This window comes from Phocoena sinus, chromosome 10 (genome assembly GCF_008692025.1).
Source record: "Phocoena sinus isolate mPhoSin1 chromosome 10, mPhoSin1.pri, whole genome shotgun sequence".
Lineage (NCBI taxonomy): Eukaryota > Metazoa > Chordata > Mammalia > Artiodactyla > Phocoenidae > Phocoena > Phocoena sinus.
The window spans coordinates 10,436,667-10,454,157 of NC_045772.1; the positions used below are offsets into that span (position 1 = coordinate 10,436,667).

Below are 17,491 nucleotides of genomic sequence, written 5' to 3' on the forward strand. Positions count from 1 at the left end.
CAGGAGATTTTGTTCCCCACTTGTATTTTGCAGGCACTCACCACTGTTGTGTAGCAAACCTTGTCAGATGCTCTTAGATGTTCTTCCGATGCTGCCTGGGCTGCCCTGAGAGCCATCCCTCTCGCCCAGTTAGAATCCTGGCTCTGTCTCGAATTTGCCACTTGGCTTTGGTCAAGTACCTCATCTCCTTGAGCCTCGGTTTTCACTTCTGAAAATAGAGGTAATATCCCTTGCCTGCGGGGGTTGGTACTGGTACGAGGCACGGATGAGCCAGGCGAGGTGTGAGTGATGGCCTCAGGGAGACAGAGGCCACAATGGGGGCTGCAGAAGCGGCAGCATCACACCCCCTGCCCTCCAGGAAACACTCCCACCGCCGCAGCCTGAGCCAGCCGGGGACATCTTGGCAGAGACGTGGGAGAAAGAGCACAGGACCAGGTGTCAGCCCCCGTGCTGCGCCCTTGCAGCGGTCGCTCCCCAGCTGCGTCTCAACCTCCCCCTGAGAAGGCTGACTGCCGTCCTGACCCCTGGGTCTGTGGCAGGTGGCAGGCAGTGATGAGGTCTCAGCAGCTGCCCACTGTCAGGGAGGGCCTTCCCAGGGTGCCCAGCAGCCGGGAGGTGTGCTGGAGAGACACGGAAGCCGAAGGTCTCAGGACTCAGCCAGAAGCTAATAAGCGTTATTGGCTTACGGTGAGGGAAGAAGTGAGCGGCTCCGCAACCATCGAGACTGATCTATTGGTTAATTAGGAGGTTTCCACACCACAGACTACGCCAGCTGTGTGCAGGGACAGGTAGGGAGGGGGCCACAGGGTAATCAGGGCTGCTGGAAGGCCAGCTGGGGCCCGAGTGTGGCTCAGCGCCTCCCCGTAGCCAGGAGCACCAAACGGCTGAAAGAATAATGCGAGGGGTTTGGGTCAGGCAGTGGACCTAGGACTCGACGGCCGGGGGGAAGCCCTCAGCACTCGCTGTACCTGAACATAAGTCTCCTAAGGAAGGGGGCTGGGAGCCCTCTGAGGTTTCTAGGGCTTCCAGTTGAGCGTGGGGAGCTGCAGGTTTGGGGAGGAGGGCTGATGGAGGATCAGGAAAAACCAAGAAAAACCTTGGAAACCATGGGATCTGAGGAGAAAAAAAAAAAGGGAAAAACCGTATTCGGTTCTACTGAGTCGAAAAAGTTAAACAGCAGTGGGTTTGAACCCACCCTCTGCCAAACACTGGCTATGTGACAAACCACTCAACCTCTTTGATTCTTGCTGTCTACATCTATAAAGTGGAATTGATCGTATCTGCCTTGCAAAGCTGTTTTGATAATTAGATTGAGGAATGTAACACCCCATACAGATGGGCGGGCGGATTGCCCTCCTTCCTGTCAGCCTGGTCATGGACAGCGTCTTGGGGCTGCCTAGCTAAGGGCCTGCACTTGGCTGCGTTGAACCATTTTCATCGCCCAGGGGTGTCCACTCAGTGGACTGAGTGTCTGTCCCCAGCTCAGCCACTCCTCCTCAGAGGGCTCCTGGCTTTGGCCCCATCCCCTAGGGGCGTCCTGTCCAGGGGGAAGGGGAATGACAGACAGACGTACACCCGGCAGAGTGGAGGCAGACAAGGTTTATTCCGGTCCTCGGGCAGGCAGGGCCCGGCCAGCCTCTGTGCCGCGGGCCGGTTCCCGACCCGGCTCCCCGCCCCAGCCGCCGCCCGTCGGCAGCTGCCCGCGAGGCCTAGCGTCCCCGAGGCAGCCGGCAGGGCCTGGGGACGCCGGGCGGACGCGACGGAGGGCGCGGCGGGAGCCCGGGGGGCAGCGGGGGCGGCGGCGGCCGCAGGGCCACAGGCGGCGGAGGCGCGCGCGGAAGTGGCGCGAGGCGAGCGCGTAGACCAGTGGGTTGAGGCAGGAGTTGGCGTAGGCGAGGCAGTGCGAAGCCAGGCGGCAGGCGTAGGTGGCCGGGCTGAAGGCGAAGCGGCCGTACCAGAAGCAGAGGATGAGCGCGTGGTGAGGGCCCCAGCAGAGGGCGTAGAGCGCGGCCACCGCCAGCATGGCGCGCCCCGCGGCTCTGCGCCGGGCCTCGGCAGCCGCCGCGCCCGCGGGACCCACGGCCGCCCACAGGAAGCGCAGCGTGCGTCCGTAGGCCAGGCTCACCACGGCCACGGGCAGCAGGTAGCCGGCGGCGAAGGTGGCCACGTCGAGGGCGCGGCGGCGCGCGTCCTCCCAGGTGGGCACGCAGAGCTCGAGCGCGCCGTAGCGCACGATGCCGTAGTAGCTGAGGTAGGGCGCCGAGAAGAGCGCCGCCAGCAGCCAGACCAGACCCACGGCGGCGCGGGCGTTGCGCGGCGTGCGCAGCGCCCGGGAGCGCAGCGGGTGCCGTACGGCCAGGTACCTGCGGGCGGGCGCGGTGTCAGCGAGGCGGGCGGGCGGCCGCCTAGACGACCGTGTCTGAACCTCGGGGGTGGGCGGGCATCGCGCGCCCGGCCTCGCATGGAGGTTGTGGGGATGAACGGAGTCAGCGCGCAAAGCGCTTAGAGCAGCGCCTGGCACCTAGCGGGGCTGGGTCAGAGGCTCAGAGAGAAGTGACCGGCCCGAGGTTGTCAGCTAGAGAGTGAGCCTGGGTTTGACCCCAAGTTTCAGGCCATGAAAGCCAGTCTGACCACAACCTGAGCCAGGTGTGGGCGGTAATAAACTATCTGATGAATTCATTGGTGTGTTCCTTTTGCCATTCATTTCGCTCTTACAGACATCACGTGCCAGGCCCTGAGCTAACACTTGGGACACAGAGATGTTCTCCGGAAGCTCCCAATGGAGTTGGGGGGAGGGCAGGATGATCCCCTCAAGCATGCCCTGCAGGTGCCCAGGGAGTGGTTGGTGGGGGCCGGGGAGCTGTTCCTTCTCCCCCCTCCTATGTCCCTTTTTGGTCCCCCATTCCCTCCTTTCTAAGGCCAATGAGAATCTGTTCAGGTCTTCCCTCCCCAGCCCAGACCCGGCCAGGTCCCCGACACAGCTCACCTGTCCACCGAGACGGCCGCCAGCGTGAAGCTGCTGGCGTACATGGTGAGGTAGATGAGCAGGTGCACAGCCTTGCAAACGAGGGCCCCGAAGAGCCAGGCGTCGAGCGTGTAGATGGTGGCCTGGAAAGGCACACAGCACAGGATGAAGCAGAGATCGGCCACTGCCAGGTTGAGGATGAACAGATCCGTGGTGCTGCCCGGCTCCTGCCAGGCGCCCAGGCCGGGCTGCAGCAGCACTGCCAGCACCAGCCCATTGCCCACTGTGCCCAGCAGGAAGATGAGGGCAAAGACCACGGGCACTGCCACAGCCCCCATACTCCCTGGGCTGTCCAGCGAAACGTTCTGGGCATCAGCCATCTCCTCATCAGACAGGCACCTGAGGAAGAGAAGCTGGAGTCCTCAGGCAGGAGCCCCCAACTCTGGTTACTCAACTCAGGGGCCTAGTCCCCCACCCCGGGCCTGGCCAGGTCCCATGGGCTGGAAGCTGGTGGGGGATGGGGGTGGGGGTGGGGACAGAGACAAAAGTTATCACTGGGACCCACTGTGCAAGCTCCTGACAGAGTCTCATTGGTGTCTAAGGTGGGTTTCTCAATTTCCTGGGGAACACCCCCATAGCCCAGGGCATGAAGGGCTGATTAGGTAGTTGATAGACACCTTCAACCGTGATGCAGGTAAAGACACAGGCAAAGTGGGGTGGGGGGAGGGGCAGCTCTAACCCCAGGAGCTGATTTTTCAATGGGGATCTGAAATACAGGGAAGGCTTTTTTTTTTTTTTTGCCACACAACGCGGTATGTGGGATTTTAGTTCCCCGACTAGGGATCGAACCCACGCCCTCCCTGCATTGGAAGGGTGGAGTCTTAACCACTGGACCACCAGGGAAGTCCTAAGGAAGACTTTGGGACATAGGTCAAATTCAGCCAAACATGGGTGACGTCCCTGAGTCATTTGATAGTCCAGTTTAGTGAGAGCATGACAGTGGCACAGCTGGGAGAACCATATAAGTCACTGCCCCCTTTTTACACGTGAGGAAATTGAGGCTCAGAGAGGGGACACGGGAGGCTAATACCACACTATGAGTGGCAGATCTGGGGCTGTTGCCACCCTGGTACCCTGACTCCAAGGCTGAAGCACTCATCTGAGAGCCTGTAACAGGTAGCGCTTCTGACAATCTGTGCACGCGCGTGTGTGCGTACACACGAGCATCTACGCAAGCTGTGCTCACTCTTACCCCTGCCCCACCCATGGCCCATATCGACTGCTACCTGGGGGTCTCCCTACATGCTTGGACCTCTGGGGTGGCTGGACGTATTAAGGGCAAGGGAGCCAGGCAGGGAGGAGGAAGGAAAGGTGATATCTGTGTCTCCCACCCCAGCATGCAGCAGGTCCCCGCAAAGCCCAGGATGGGCGACACCTACCTCAACCCTGGGCACTGGGCTCCTGCTTGATCCTGGGCGAACCGGCCAGGCTGAAGCTGCCTCCTGGCTCAGTGGCCACCCCTTGGTGCCTACCTGCAGGTACAGGTCTGCCTCCCAAGGCTCCCTCCTCTCCTTGGCCTTCCTCTGCTGAGCTGGACTTGGGCACTCCTTCCGAAGAAGTAGCCACTTCCTCCTCATTCCCTGATTTCCCCCGGATGGCATGCTCTTCTGTCCGGCTCTCCTCTGCCTCTCTGCGTTGCTTCTGCCTCTTTCTGCAGCGAGTAACCCATTGATCTCGCTCTCTGAGATTCTCGCTTTGTAATTAACCCCTCTGTGCCCAGGGCCCAGTCCATTCCTGGCCCTCTCACCTCCTGTGGTCCTGCTTCCCCATCGTCTCTGCTCCCTGCTCCAAGAAGGGCTCCAACCGAAGCTCAGAAAGGACCCCTAGTCTTTTTTTTTTTTTTTTTTTTTGGCCGCGCTGTGTGGCACGTGGGACCTTAGTTCCCCGACCACCCCCTGCACTGGAAGCGCGGGGTCTTAATCACTGGACCATCAGGGAAGTCCCGGGACTCCTAGTCTTGAGTGGGGTGGGGTGTCCTATGCTAGGAATCCAGGAGCCCCTTTGCTGCAGACTTCAGATAGAACTACTCTTCCTGGCCCCTGAGACCCACCAGTTTCCCTAAGATTGTTCTAGGGGTTCAGTCTGCCTGAAGCCTGCAGGGCTTATGTGCCTGTCCAAAGAGTCTGGCTTTAGCCTGAGAGGAATGGGGAACTAGAGGAGGTTCTAGAGCAGGGACAGGACCTGCGCATTTATTGTGTAATTAGTTTATTACGGCCTGGGGTTAAAAGGATGAATAGAAGGGGAGCGGTTTAATGAGTGAGCCATTAGGAGCCTCTTGTCCAGGCAACAGCCGAAGAGGTTACTAGGTCTCGGTGAATGGCTGTATCATTCAGTCATGGGGTTCTGGTCTGGACCTCTTGGAGGAGTGGGCCACATGGCCACATGCTTCCAGAGGGTTAGAGGCCAGCACCCGGGGTGTGAGGTGCATTGGATTCAGCAACAAGGTGGTTGTTGAAAACTAGACAAGTGTAGTGGGGCCAGGATGCTGTCTGTAATGAATTAAGGGAGAGGAGAGCTGGTAGGCACGGTGTGGTGTCTTTCTAGAAGCTGGGTGGGGCGAATGTCAAGAAGTCTGTGAAAGGGGAGAGAAAACAGTCCGAGGGGACGCTGATGAAGACAGGACTTGTAACCAAGGCCTCAGGAGCCGGGAAGAGACTCTTCAGAACTGGCTTCCCACGGGCCCTGGGATTTTCACCAGTGCTCAGGCACCTCTAAAGCCTCATGTCACCCATCCCAGATGCAGCGCATCCCCCAATTTCTGGAAGCAGAGACTCACTGAATTGAAGATATTAGGGATCATACCTAGATTCTCCAAACCTGAATTCAGAGCTATCAAAATTGAATTAAGGAATTAGAATCGTAGAATCGTGTGATCTCTGAAGAGCAGAATTGTAGGATCCAGACTTGGTGTGGTGGGATTTAAGAATTTAGGGGTCCACAACCACCCTGTATGAAAGTAATGCACTGTTAGATTCCCAGAAGCCTGGACTCACGAATGTGGCAGGCCTGGACCCTGAAAGCCCCGAGGTCCCTGACACACCGTCCCTCCGCTTGGGAGCCCCCAGCCCACCATGTCCCTCCTTGTTGGAGGCTAAGCTCTGGACGGGCAGGGGCGGTACTAGGGCAGAGCTCCCAGCAGCAGCAAGGCTGAGCTGCTGATATGATAGCAGAGGAGGAGGGAGTATGGTGGCAACCAGAGAGACCACCTGTGGGGAAGGCAGGAAGGGCGCCTCGCTATGGCCCGAGTCCCAGCGGGCCCCAGGCACCCGTCTTCCCTTGCTCCAACTGCTGCTCCCGGTGACTATGGCCTTGAACCCTGCACCCAACGTAGAGGACAGATGATGGGCCTTGGGAGTGGTCCCCAGAGACCCAGGCTCTGCAGGGTGTGTAAGTGCAGCTTGTCCGCGACTGGCCCTCGGCCCTATAGCCTGTCTTGGCCTCTGGCGATGACCAGTACGTGCCCAAGCCCAAGCATGTGTGCCCAGGGCTGCCACTGCACCTGCTGGCACCTCCTATGAGCCCTCTGGATGGTGGCGGAGGAGCTGTGCCGCGGCGGACCTGGGCCAGCACAGCTCCACACGCTGAGCCGAAAGCTGGCTGATGATGTGGTGCTCTACCGCGACCAGCTGGCCCACGGTGTCGAGGCACCGCCACCGCCCCACAATGTCAGCGGCGGCGCCTGGGAACTACAGGCCGCAACGGTGCTCGCTGTGCGCCACTGGCTGATGGACCTCACCTAGGTCCACCTTATCTCAGCCTCACCTTCTGCGATTTGTCACCCCGTGGCTGCTCATGGCCACCCACTATGACCTGCCACCTTGAGCAGACCATGCACGTCAAGCTGCTGGCTTGGCCAGGGGCTGGCACCAGGCTGTGTGTACTTGCTGCTGTAGGAGTGCACCTAGTGCCTGATGCCCTACCCGTGTCTGTGCCCCTGATGTGGCCACAGCAGCTCCCTCCCCTGGGGCTGCATCCCCTAGCACCCCGAACTCCTGGACCCCAGCCTCAAGCTCCTCGGGATCACAGGCTAGGATTCTCAGAATCCCAGCATTAAGATCCTAATGGATTGGGCCAGAGCTCACCCAGACTGTCCATCCCTAGACACCCAGGCTGAAGGGGGGGCTGGGGACGCGGGGCGCCAGAAACATGGTCCCATCGTTAATGAAGCGCCTTTTCACCCTCCCTGCCCTATCGCCAGCAAACTACGAGCTTCCCAAGCCCACAACATGCTGAGGCTGGAGGCGCAGTGACTCAGAACCCATCCTTTACCCCCACCAGGTGCCCGTAAGGCTGAGGTGGGGAGGGCAATGGAGAGAGAAGCACCACGGGTTGCGACTGCGGGAAGGGGACAGTCATCTTCAGCAGGGAAGCAGCGAGCCATTGTCGGGGGTAAGGCAGGGTGGGGCCTTGCCTGCGGGGCTGTAGCAACAGCTGAATCCGAGGCCAGAAGTCTGGAGGGGGCGGGGCGATAGCAGAGGCTGAGCTCGCTACGCCCCCTGGCGGCTGATCTTCAGACCAGCAGGCCTCGGGAATACGGAAATGGAGAGGCACCGATACCAATATAACAGCCACTCTTGGTACAGCGGGGGAAACTGAGGCACACACGGGGGAGGAGCCTGCCTAAGGCCACAGAGGCAGGAACAAAGTGGGCTAGAACACAGAGTTCCAGACCATCGGGGGCCTCTCCAATAGCGACAGACAATCTTTCCTCTGGGGCTGAATCTTCTGCTTCTCCCAAACATGGGTTTGGGTGCCCAGCCCCTTCTTATCTGGGCAGCTGTAGGCCATCCTTTGGATGTGCAGCAGAGGACGAGGCGTCCACCAAGGCTGCAGAGTAGGCGGGTGGGTGGCGCGGGAAGGGGCCTGCAGGGCTGGGGCTCAGCTGCCCTCGACAGCGGGAAAGAATCCAACGGAGCCAAACAGTGGCTCCAGCCTCTATTACCCGAGCTGCCTGGGTCCCATCTTAATCTGGGGGAGGCGGTCAGCTCTGAGATCTATCACAGTCCTCAGGAGCTGGCCCGCAGAGCCCCAGCTCCTGCCGATTCTTCGACCAGCGCAGGACTGGGGCTGCTCCGAGAGAATAAAGCAGACCAACACGTCACAGCCAATTTCCACACTGTTACTTCACACTCACAGCCACAAGCACAGGCCTCACCCCAGCCTGGCCCCAGGACTGACAGAGTTCAGAGCCTCTGGCCTGGGCTGGTCAAAGGCCCCCCTCTCTGTCACTGTGGACGGAGGGGGACCTTGGCTCTGCTTGTCACTACCCAGGACTCAAGGCAGTGCCCCGTGCAGCCGCCCCACCTCCACGAAGGCCTCCACGCAGCGGTCAATGTCCTCCTCGCTGTGCACCGCTGAGATCTGGACCCGGATCCGGGCCTTGCCCTTGGGGACCACGGGGTAGCTAAACCCGATGACAAAGATGCCTGGGAGGGTAGAGAGAGTCAACCTGGGGCTCACCAGAGCCAGACAGGCTTTTGGGGCATGATATACAGCTCCTCCTTTTCTGAGGACCACAGAGGAGAAGGGAGCTGCCCAAGATCTCAGACATGGGACTGCCTCATGGCCTAGGGTTTTCAAGCTTGGACAGACAGCTGGTCTAAGACGGGTAGTAGAGCAGGGGGAAGGGGGGTATTCACAGTCTAGGGGTTCCCTCCTTTTCTTTTAGGACCCACAGCCACTCCTCATGCCCCGGCCCCCTTTACCTCTCTTCAGCATGTCATCCGCCATGCAAGAGGCCAGCCGAGCATCACCCAGCATCACAGGGCAGATGGGGTGATTGGCTCCCGAGATGGTGAAGCCAGCAGCCTCCATCTTACTGCGGAATCTGTGGGCACAAATTGGGTGTCACAGGGAGCTGGGGGGCTGTGGAGCAATCACACCCTCTCCTGATGGGCATGTGACCCAAGGTTTGTGGCCAAGTCTGCAGGAGGGACCAACAAAGACAGAGATGCAGACCCAGAGAGGCAGATGGGGAGCATTTGCAGAGAAATGTGCCAGGAAATGGAAGGAAGAGGCAGAGAGAAGAGGGAGCTGGGCAAGCAGGCAGTCCTTGGCCTAGAGAGCCGAGTCCCAGTGCAACCCGCTGGGGAAGTGGGGTGGGCAGAGGCAGAACCCGTAGGCAGGGAGCTAGGGCCTGCGCAGGCATGCAGGGCAGGCCCTCACCAGCTTCCTCGCCCCCGCTGGCCCCACCCTGCCCGAGACCGCACCGCTGGGTCTTGGCCGCCATAGATTGGATGATAGCGTTGCTCTCCATGAGCAGGTCCAGGGCCTTGGAGGCACAGCCGACGACAGCAGGTGGCAGACTGTTGGAGAAGAGGTAGGGCCGGGCACGCTGCCGTAGCAGGGACACCAGGGACCCAGGCCCTGTAGTGTAGCCCCCTGAGAACAAGGACAGAGGTGGGGATGGAGGGGGGCAGTCAGAGGCCAGGAGCCAAAGCTTACCCCATGCCCCTCCTGAGAGGACAGTCCCCGCTGTTTCCTTCCCTGCAGCCCCAGGCCTCCCCTCCCCACCTTCCCTCTTCCAGGGCCCTGCACGTAGATGAGGGGAGCCCAGGGGCACAAGCCTGTAGGCACCTGACGCTCCGCCCAGCGCCTTCCCCAGTGTGGAGTTGACGATGGTGACCTGGTCCATCACGCCCAGCAGCTCATCTGTGCCCCTGCAAGGGAAGCTGCCACTGCCACCACTGGCCACCTGAGTCCCCAGGATCACGGATTGGGCTTGGGGGCTGGCCTCCCGGCTTCCCACCCGCCCTGGAGTCCAACCCAAGGCCTCAGGTGCCGTGTGCTCTCACCGTCCTGTGGCTCCCAGGAAGCCAGTGGCGTGGCATTCGTCCACAAAGACCAAGGCACCATATCGAGAGGCAAGGCAACAGATCTCCTGCAGGGGTGCGATGTCGCCATCCATGGAAAAGGCCCCATCGGTGGCCACCAGGCGCAGCCGATGTCCCTGCAGGGAAGATACAGAAGGTGGCCGGTACCATGAGCTGGGCCAAACCACTCACTCTCTGCGCCGCTCGGGGCTCTAAAGGCTCAGCTCGCCCAGTGCCCAGCACAGAGGTGAGCACATAAGCACCACCATGTTGAAGCTGGTACATCCTCTCCTTCACTGGGGCCTCTCTGAGCTTTACCCACCTCTTCCAGGGCAGTCTGGAGCCACACTCAGCACTGGGCAGGAAGAATGTTCGCAGCCTCCTCTCCCAGAGGGCAGGATGGGGTGTGGCCAGTTCTGCCCATAAGCTCATCCCACCCTTATGCCCAGCAGGGGACTGCCATGCATAAGGTGCTTACTAAAACTCAAGGCAGTATTATGCAACGGAATAAAGCTTTGGGTCTGAGGATTTGGGTTCAAATCTTGGTTGTTTCGAACTTTCAGGCTGTTTGTCTGTGAGTGAGGAGTTGGCCTCTGTAAGCCTCGCTTCCCTCACCGGGGGGTGGGGGTGGGGGTGGGGGGGGGTAGTGCTGGGTGCAGCAGCAAGACTGAGGATAAGCCCAGTCCTGGCCCCTAGAACCGCTAGGCCTTGCCCCACCTGGGCCTCCTGCAGCTTGGCCTCCAGATCGGCCATATCCAGGTGGCGGTAGCGGTACTTGTGGGCCTTGCACAGACGGATACCATCGATGATGGAGGCATGGTTCAGCTCATCCGACAGGACTGCGTCCTCCGGGGTCAGCAGAGCCTGGCAGAAGGCAGTTAGGAGTAGAGCCATCACCCAACCACCCTGGGGCTCTCCCTCCCTTATGACTCCCCCTTAATCAATATTTCACTGCCAACCAGGGCATTCTCCTGGGCAGGGAGGCCAGGAGCCCTCTGCTTCTATCTTGGTCCCCAGAGCCCCAGGACTGGGCTGAATCAGGGCCTTTGCTCTAGCCAAAGGAGATGAGAACATGTTTGGTGAATGTGTGGCCCCTAACACCCTCAGCCTTCCAGCTGAAGGAGGTTATCCTCCAAATGCCCTGGAAGCTGGCCTCCCTGTAAGCCCCAGGATTCCTCCTGGAGACCTCCTGGCCCAACCTTGGCCTCAAAAGAAACAGACACTGGAGCCTCTCGGCGTGGCACTGGGCATCCAGCCAAGTTCTCCGGACTGCACACTCCCAAGCCTTCCACAGCCTCGCAGGTCTCACCAACTCCCACCCGTGGCCTCACACACCTCAAAGAGGCCGGCGTTGGCATCAAAACAGCTGGGATAGAGGATGGCGTCCTCCCGCTGGTGGAAGCGGGCTATCTTTGCTTCTAGATCCTTGTGGATGCTCTGAAGTAAGTGAGTGAAACAGGTGTTAACGCCTTCTGGGCCACTTGGGACAAGTCCTGGGGACAGAGGCTCACAGGGCCACAAACAGATCCTCCTCCTACTTTTTGCACCACAAGGTTCACCCAGAGCCAACAGGAGTCTGGCACATGGTTCCCACTGAGGAATTAGGGGCCCACTAGGCGCCCTTCTTCCTGGTTGGGTCTTCGTTTTATAATGGGGGTTTGATGGTAAAATTACGGGTGCTAATGGCAAAGGAAGATGTGTCTCCCCGATATCAAACTGAGTGCCTTTGTTGCTTAATGGCAAAAAAGAGGATTACATAAGTAACTCTAGGTTCATTTGGGCCTCCATTTCTTAGATTTGAAAGCTGTCCAGTCTAAAGTGCCCTGGATGGGAGTCAAGAGTTCCATTCATTTCACCTTCACCTTTCCGAAAGGACAAGTAATAATAATCACAAGAACTCAGAAGCACTGACTCTTGAGCTAGGCCATCTGGGTTCAAATCCCACCACAACAGGCTGTGTGGCCCTGGGCAAGTCACTTAATTTCTCTGGGACTCAGTGTCCTCACCTCTATAACAGGAGCAAAAACAGCACTTATCATGTAGGGTTATTATACACATTAATGAGTTAATATTTGTAATGTCCTTGAAACAGCACCTGACTCATAGCAAGCACTGGAAGTTTCATGTTTATAAAAGTTCATTTTGTAACATTTACAAAATAAAATTAATAACCAACATTTACAGAGCACTACTATGTGCTAGGCACTGTTCTAAGCATTTTTACATGTATTAACTCTTTGATTTGGGATAATTTTGTTAAGTAAAATTATCCCCACTTTACCAATGAAGGCATTGAGGCGCAGAGAAGTTAAGACACTTGCCCACAGTACCAGAACCAATAAATGGTGCTGGGAACTGACAGCAGGCAGAATAGCTCCGGAAACCTTAATCTCAATCCCTGCCTTCTCTTCTTCCTTTCCCAAGGAGGAACAGGTGTAAGGAGCTCTGTTTTGCAGGTGGGGAAATGGATGTTCAGAGAGGGAAAGTTTCTTGCCCAAGGCTTCACAGCAAAACAGAAGCCTGAACCCAGCCTTTCTAGTGGACAGCTCTAGTGGGATGAGCTGAGCTGCCTAAACTAGCCCTGCTAACGGCAGAAGCAGACATCTGGAGTCAGCGCCCAACGCTGGGGACCACCCCCCTTCCTCCCCCGCCCATCCCCGGCCTGGGCAACACCTACTGTGTACCTGGGTGCCACAGATGAAGCGGACAGAGCTAAGGCCAGCTCCAAACTCCTTCAGGGCCTGCAGACCTGCCTGGATGACCTCGGGGTGGCTGCTCAGGCCCAAGTAGTTGTTGGCACAGAAGTTAAGGATTCCTGAGGTGGAGGACGGGGGAACGGACACAGCAGCTCAGGGCCAAGAAGGGCCTGGAAAGGTGTCAGTACTAGGCCCTGGGGACTCAGAGAGGACATGAACCTGGATTCACCCTTGAGGAGGCAACAACTACACAGTATAGTCTGTTCTGGGGCAGAGGCCAGGATGGGGAGCTGGGAGCCCCTCGGAAGCACCAAATCCAACAGCTACAGGAGAGGGAGGGTTAGAAAATGACTCTCAGGGCTACACCTTGAAAGATGAGGAGTTTAAACTCTGGCTTTGGATCACATTCACCCAGAGGAACCAGCCCTTCCTCACTGGCTTCTTCTGTCCCTGAAGACCACCAACACCCCTCATCTGGGCCTTGGTTTCCTCGTGGGTAAAAGAAGAGGGCTGCGTCAGACGCCTGCCTCGGTCCCCAAACTCTACACAGTTGACTTTGCTGCCTGGTACAGAACTGCATGCCCAGCAGGGTTGCCTCTGAGACCTTGACCCTTGAATTATAAAGCCCAAAGTGAACACAGGTGACCCGGGGAGGAAACTAAGGCTTCAAGAGGGCAAGGTTTACTCAGCTTGGGAGAGGCAAAAACACGATGAGAACCTAGGTCTGCTAATTTTCCATTTTCTGCCCTGCTCCAAGCTTCCCTGGGGAAAGGTAGAGAATTCCTAGGGCCTCTGTTTTTCAAATGAGCACAACAGCCCCAAGGATTCCATGCCTACTTCCTTGGCAGAAGGCAGTTTGGGGGGGGACTGTCTGTAACCAGCACCCACCTGGGGTCTGGCACAGACAAGATGGGCAGTGACCACTGATGAGACAGAAACCAGGGAGGCCTGGTGGGCCAATTCATGGTGTGACTTCTGCAACAGCCCTTGAGCCCCCTGCTCCCTGTGATTTTGGCCAGGAGGTTGGTCTCTATGGCCATTTAGCTGACCTTCCAGCTCCAATATACCAGAAGATCTAGGCCAAAGCCCAGCTCCGCCTGCAGCTAGCTGGGGGCTTTTAGGCAAGCCACTTCACATCTCTGAGCGTCAGCTTCTTCGTCTGTAAACGGGATTAGTCGTTCCCACGTTCTGACGTGTGCAGGAGTCCACGTGAAGCAATTAGCAGAAGCCTGAACAAAGCAGCAGCTCCGGAAATGCGTGATTTCTTGTTGCCCCCTTCCTACCACCCTTCTTTGAGCGGTACGGTGGGAGCCAGCTGTCTCTCTTTGTTTCTCACGTTTTCATAGGGTTGGATCGATCCAGCCCTGCCCTCTAAGCCAGAAAGGTGCTCAAAGGGCAAATTACCTGCCTCCGTGGAAACTGGTCTAACCAGGTTAGAGTTAACTGTGGGAAGCGGCAAGTCGGTCTGATAGACGGGAAAGGGTCCAGCGGCTACGTGTGCGCTCCCGCCCGCCCACTGCCTCCAGGACCTCGCATTTCAGCGAAAGCCTCAGAACGGCCCTCGAACACCCGGCCAGGTCTGAGGATTCCCAGGAGGGGGAGTTACCTCCGGAGATGCCGTCCACGTGGATGCGCGGCCCCTGACGGGACGTGATGACCCGCTCGCTCTTCCAGGTGCCAGCTCCGCGGATGCCTTCCAGTTCCTCCTCCAGGACGCCACGCAGCTGAGCCAGCGCTGACTGCGCGCGGTGGCCGCAGGGTGCCCCGGAGAGCGCAGCGCGGAAGACGCGGCCAGCCCACATCATGCCCACCTCGCCTGCCCGCTCCCGGCCTTGCGCACTGCGGCCGCGGCCTGATCACGTGGCGGGGGCCGGGCTCCGGCAGCCAATAGGAGTGAGAGGGGCTCAGCTACGGGGCAGGGGAGGCGGGGCCCGGGATAGGCGGGCGGGGCCTGGCGGGATCTGCAGTGGACTAAAGTGAATTGATTTGTAAGTTGAGACTGGAGCTGTCCGTGTGGGGGGAGGGGAGGCGACGGGGGTTGGAAGGCAAGTCAGGGCCCGGCCCACCAGACCCCCACCCCATTCCCATGCCCAGCCTCCACACCCACCTCTCGGAAGGTTAGGGGATGCCCTCTGGACGCCGGAAGCAGACACCTAGAAGCAGGCTGAGGCATATTCCGTGCGCTCCGGCCCTAGCGTTTCCCGGGTTTTGTTGAGCTCTTGGAACCCTCCCCGGTTCTCAGGTACAAACGCCCCCCGATTTCCCCCACTGCTCGCCAGTCCAATTGCTCCGCATCTTCCTCCAGTCTTAGAAGTACGGAAAAACACATCGCTCAGGTTTTTCAATTTTATTTTAAAGTTTGAAAATTACAAAGACAGCAAATTCTTCCAGGCACAAATAACACTTGTTTACAAACAAAAAGGAGGCGGGGGGGGGGGGGGACGCGCAATTGCACGTTTTTCTGTTTTATTAAAAACAAGGGAAAGACGACTGTACAGGTTTTTTCTCCCAGCTCCCGGGTGTGAAACGTAAGTACTAGCCCTAGATATGTATATATACATATACACACACATCACACAGACCTAGCTCTCTACAACTACTTAGCAATTCAAACTCGACTGCAGTATGTCTTACTGTCCACTCCCCTCCCTCCCCTCCTCCCCCATCTACAACTACTTATAAAAGACTCAGAAGTAAAGAGGTCGGGAGGTTTTTAAGTGGTGGGCAGCAGGGCTGGAGCCCCACCAGACTGCTAAGCAAAGCCACCTCTTGTACAGGAGGAACCAAAAATCAGGGGAAAAGCAAAAAGGTCCTCCTAGGATACAATCCAATTGTGTGAAAAAACCCAAGTTTCAACAGGGCACACTGAGGCACTTGGCTGAATGGCTCTCCACCCTTCCCCCAAAGTTTCCACTCCTGTTTAACAGGAGACTTTCGGAAGCCAAAGACCACCCCCCACCCCCACCCCCCACTTCCAGTGGCTAGTTTCCAGCTGACTGAGAGAAGCCACAGTTTCTCAGGCCAGCTGTCACTTCAACCCCCTCCACGTCTCTAGGACAATACGGAGGCCACTGGGGCAGACTTAACAGAAGTGACAAGGAAACTGGATTTGGACGCCCCACTGCTCACCACTGGGAGGTGGAAGCCAGCCTAGAGAGGGTATTTTTTCCACCTCCCTCCTCTGCCGTCCAGCTGCTGCCACCCCTCTCCTCCGCGCCTAGGTTCTGAAACTCTCACAAGCAGTGCTCAACTTAAAGAAAACTCGATGGCCTCATAGGTATTCCTACAAACCTTACAATTCCTGGGCTCGCTGTCATCTAGCCTCAAGAAGCTGCCTTGCCCATTCTCCCCCTCCCCACGACTTTGACCTTCAGAGTGAACCAGCCATCTAACTAAACAAAACACAGAAACCCACCCAAATCCCCAAACCCATAAGCATATTAGTAACAAATCAACAAAACAAAAATATAAGTACATTCTCATCATTACAGAGATGAGATTTGTTGTTGCTGTCCTGGCATGATTGGTTAAGGAAAAATGAATTATTCCCTAATTTCTGAGGAATACAAACTGTCTCTTTATAAAGTCAGAAGGAAAGGGGGCAAAGGGTTGCCGATGAGGATCAAGAGAGAAGAAAGGAGAAAAGTATTTACAGAAAATAGGAGACAGGCAGGAGTGTCCACAAGGAGAGGCTCGTTGTCACTTCTTCTTGCCGGCCCTCTTGGCACTGGACTTGGCTTTGGGCTTCACTGGTTTGGCCTTCTTAGGCTTGGATGCCTTGACTGGCTTGGCTTTGACAGTCTTGGGTTTTTTGGTTTTCTTGGGCGTGGCAGCCGGCTTCTTCTTGGCCTTCTTGACTGGGGTGGCTTTGGGCTTCTTACTTGGGGCTTTAGAGGCAGCCTTCTTGGGCTTGGCGGCCTTCTTTGGCGTGGCCACCTTCTTGACTTCCTTCTTCGTCTTCTTGAAGGCCACTGACCTCTTGGGCTCGTCGCTCTTGGCCAGCCGGAAAGACCCCGAGGCACCCACGCCTTTGGTCTGTTTGAGGACCCCAGTGGTGACCAAGCGCTTGATGGACAACTTGATCTGGGAGTCGGCGTTCTCACCCACCTTGTAGTGGCTCTTGATGTACTTCTGGATGGACTGGCGCGAAGAGCCAGCACGGTTCTTCTCCGCCTGGATGGCAGCCACGATCATGTCTGAATACTTGGGGTGGTCTGTGGACTTCTTGGAGGCCTTGGCCCTCTTGGGCTTGGCCGCAGGGGTGGATGTGGAGTTCTCGGTCATGGTGGCCTGCCTGATCCTGCTGTTGAAGAAGGCACCTTCCAAAGGGCCAGCCCTCGTCGGAAGCCCAGGAAAGCCTGATTCGGGATCTGCTCTGGTGCCTCTGGCTCCCAAGCCAGTCCGAGGCCGTCTCTCGGGGACCTTGCTCGGGTCGCGGGGGGCACTCGCTGGGCCGGGTCTGCGTGGCCCAGCCTCGCCGGTCTGTCGGTCGGTCTCGGCGCCCGGGTCTGCCTCCGCCTCCGCCTCCTCTGCCTCCCTTTTCCCAGCTCCGCGTCTGGCGCTCGGGCGGCGCATCCGGGTATTTAGCGGCGGCGGGCGGACCGCGGTGAGGACAGGGCTGCTGGCTGCCTGCTCCCGGCCCGGAATGGCGCCGCGCCGCCGCCATCTGTGTTTCTTCCGCTGAGCAAATCCGACCTTTCCCCCCGGGCCGGGCCTTCCCGCTCCCCGCCGCCGCCCGGGGACGCTGCCTGGCTCTCTGGGCTCCCCCACCGGGCGTCCCGCCGGCCCGGCCGCCGCCCCCCGCGCCCGCCACGCGCCCCAAACGGCGCCAAGGACCGCTGGCGCGCCGGCACATTTCCCCTTTGCCGGGGGCTGGCTCTGCGGGGCGTGGGAGCCCCGGTGCGGGAAACCCCCCGTAGCAAAGCTCCCCCATGGGGCTACCGGGGACCCCGCTCCCG

The 17,491-nt window shown here is 58.4% G+C and overlaps 3 protein-coding genes across 4 annotated transcripts; all 3 read right to left on the reverse strand.

The window, feature by feature from the left end:
* Positions 1 to 1,585: 1,585 nt before the first annotated feature.
* GALR3 (galanin receptor 3) lies at positions 1,586 to 7,983 on the reverse strand. 2 transcript variants are annotated; one of them, XM_032646770.1, is made up of 3 exons: positions 4,405 to 7,983; positions 2,987 to 3,364; positions 1,586 to 2,363 (listed from the first exon to the last, which is right to left on the reverse strand). In XM_032646770.1, exons 2-3 carry the CDS (start codon positions 3,343 to 3,345, stop codon positions 1,601 to 1,603), a joined length of 1,122 nt encoding a protein of 373 aa, XP_032502661.1. In that variant the 5' UTR covers positions 3,346 to 3,364; positions 4,405 to 7,983; the 3' UTR covers positions 1,586 to 1,600. The 2 variants fall into 2 exon arrangements, with proteins under 2 accessions (XP_032502661.1, XP_032502660.1); XM_032646769.1 differs by having other exon boundaries at positions 2,987 to 7,983.
* Positions 7,984 to 8,123: 140 nt separating this feature from the next.
* Positions 8,124 to 14,388, reverse strand: GCAT (glycine C-acetyltransferase). The gene is made up of 9 exons (XM_032646767.1): positions 14,140 to 14,388; positions 12,522 to 12,652; positions 11,173 to 11,274; positions 10,555 to 10,701; positions 9,820 to 9,974; positions 9,602 to 9,684; positions 9,235 to 9,406; positions 8,731 to 8,852; positions 8,124 to 8,451 (listed from the first exon to the last, which is right to left on the reverse strand). Exons 1-9 carry the CDS (start codon positions 14,336 to 14,338, stop codon positions 8,300 to 8,302), a joined length of 1,263 nt encoding a protein of 420 aa, XP_032502658.1. The 5' UTR covers positions 14,339 to 14,388; the 3' UTR covers positions 8,124 to 8,299.
* Positions 14,389 to 14,865: 477 nt separating this feature from the next.
* LOC116761287 (histone H1.0) lies at positions 14,866 to 17,097 on the reverse strand. The gene has a single exon (XM_032647068.1). It carries the CDS (start codon positions 16,815 to 16,817, stop codon positions 16,233 to 16,235), a length of 585 nt encoding a protein of 194 aa, XP_032502959.1. The 5' UTR covers positions 16,818 to 17,097; the 3' UTR covers positions 14,866 to 16,232.
* Between the last annotated feature and the right edge of the window lie 394 nt (positions 17,098 to 17,491).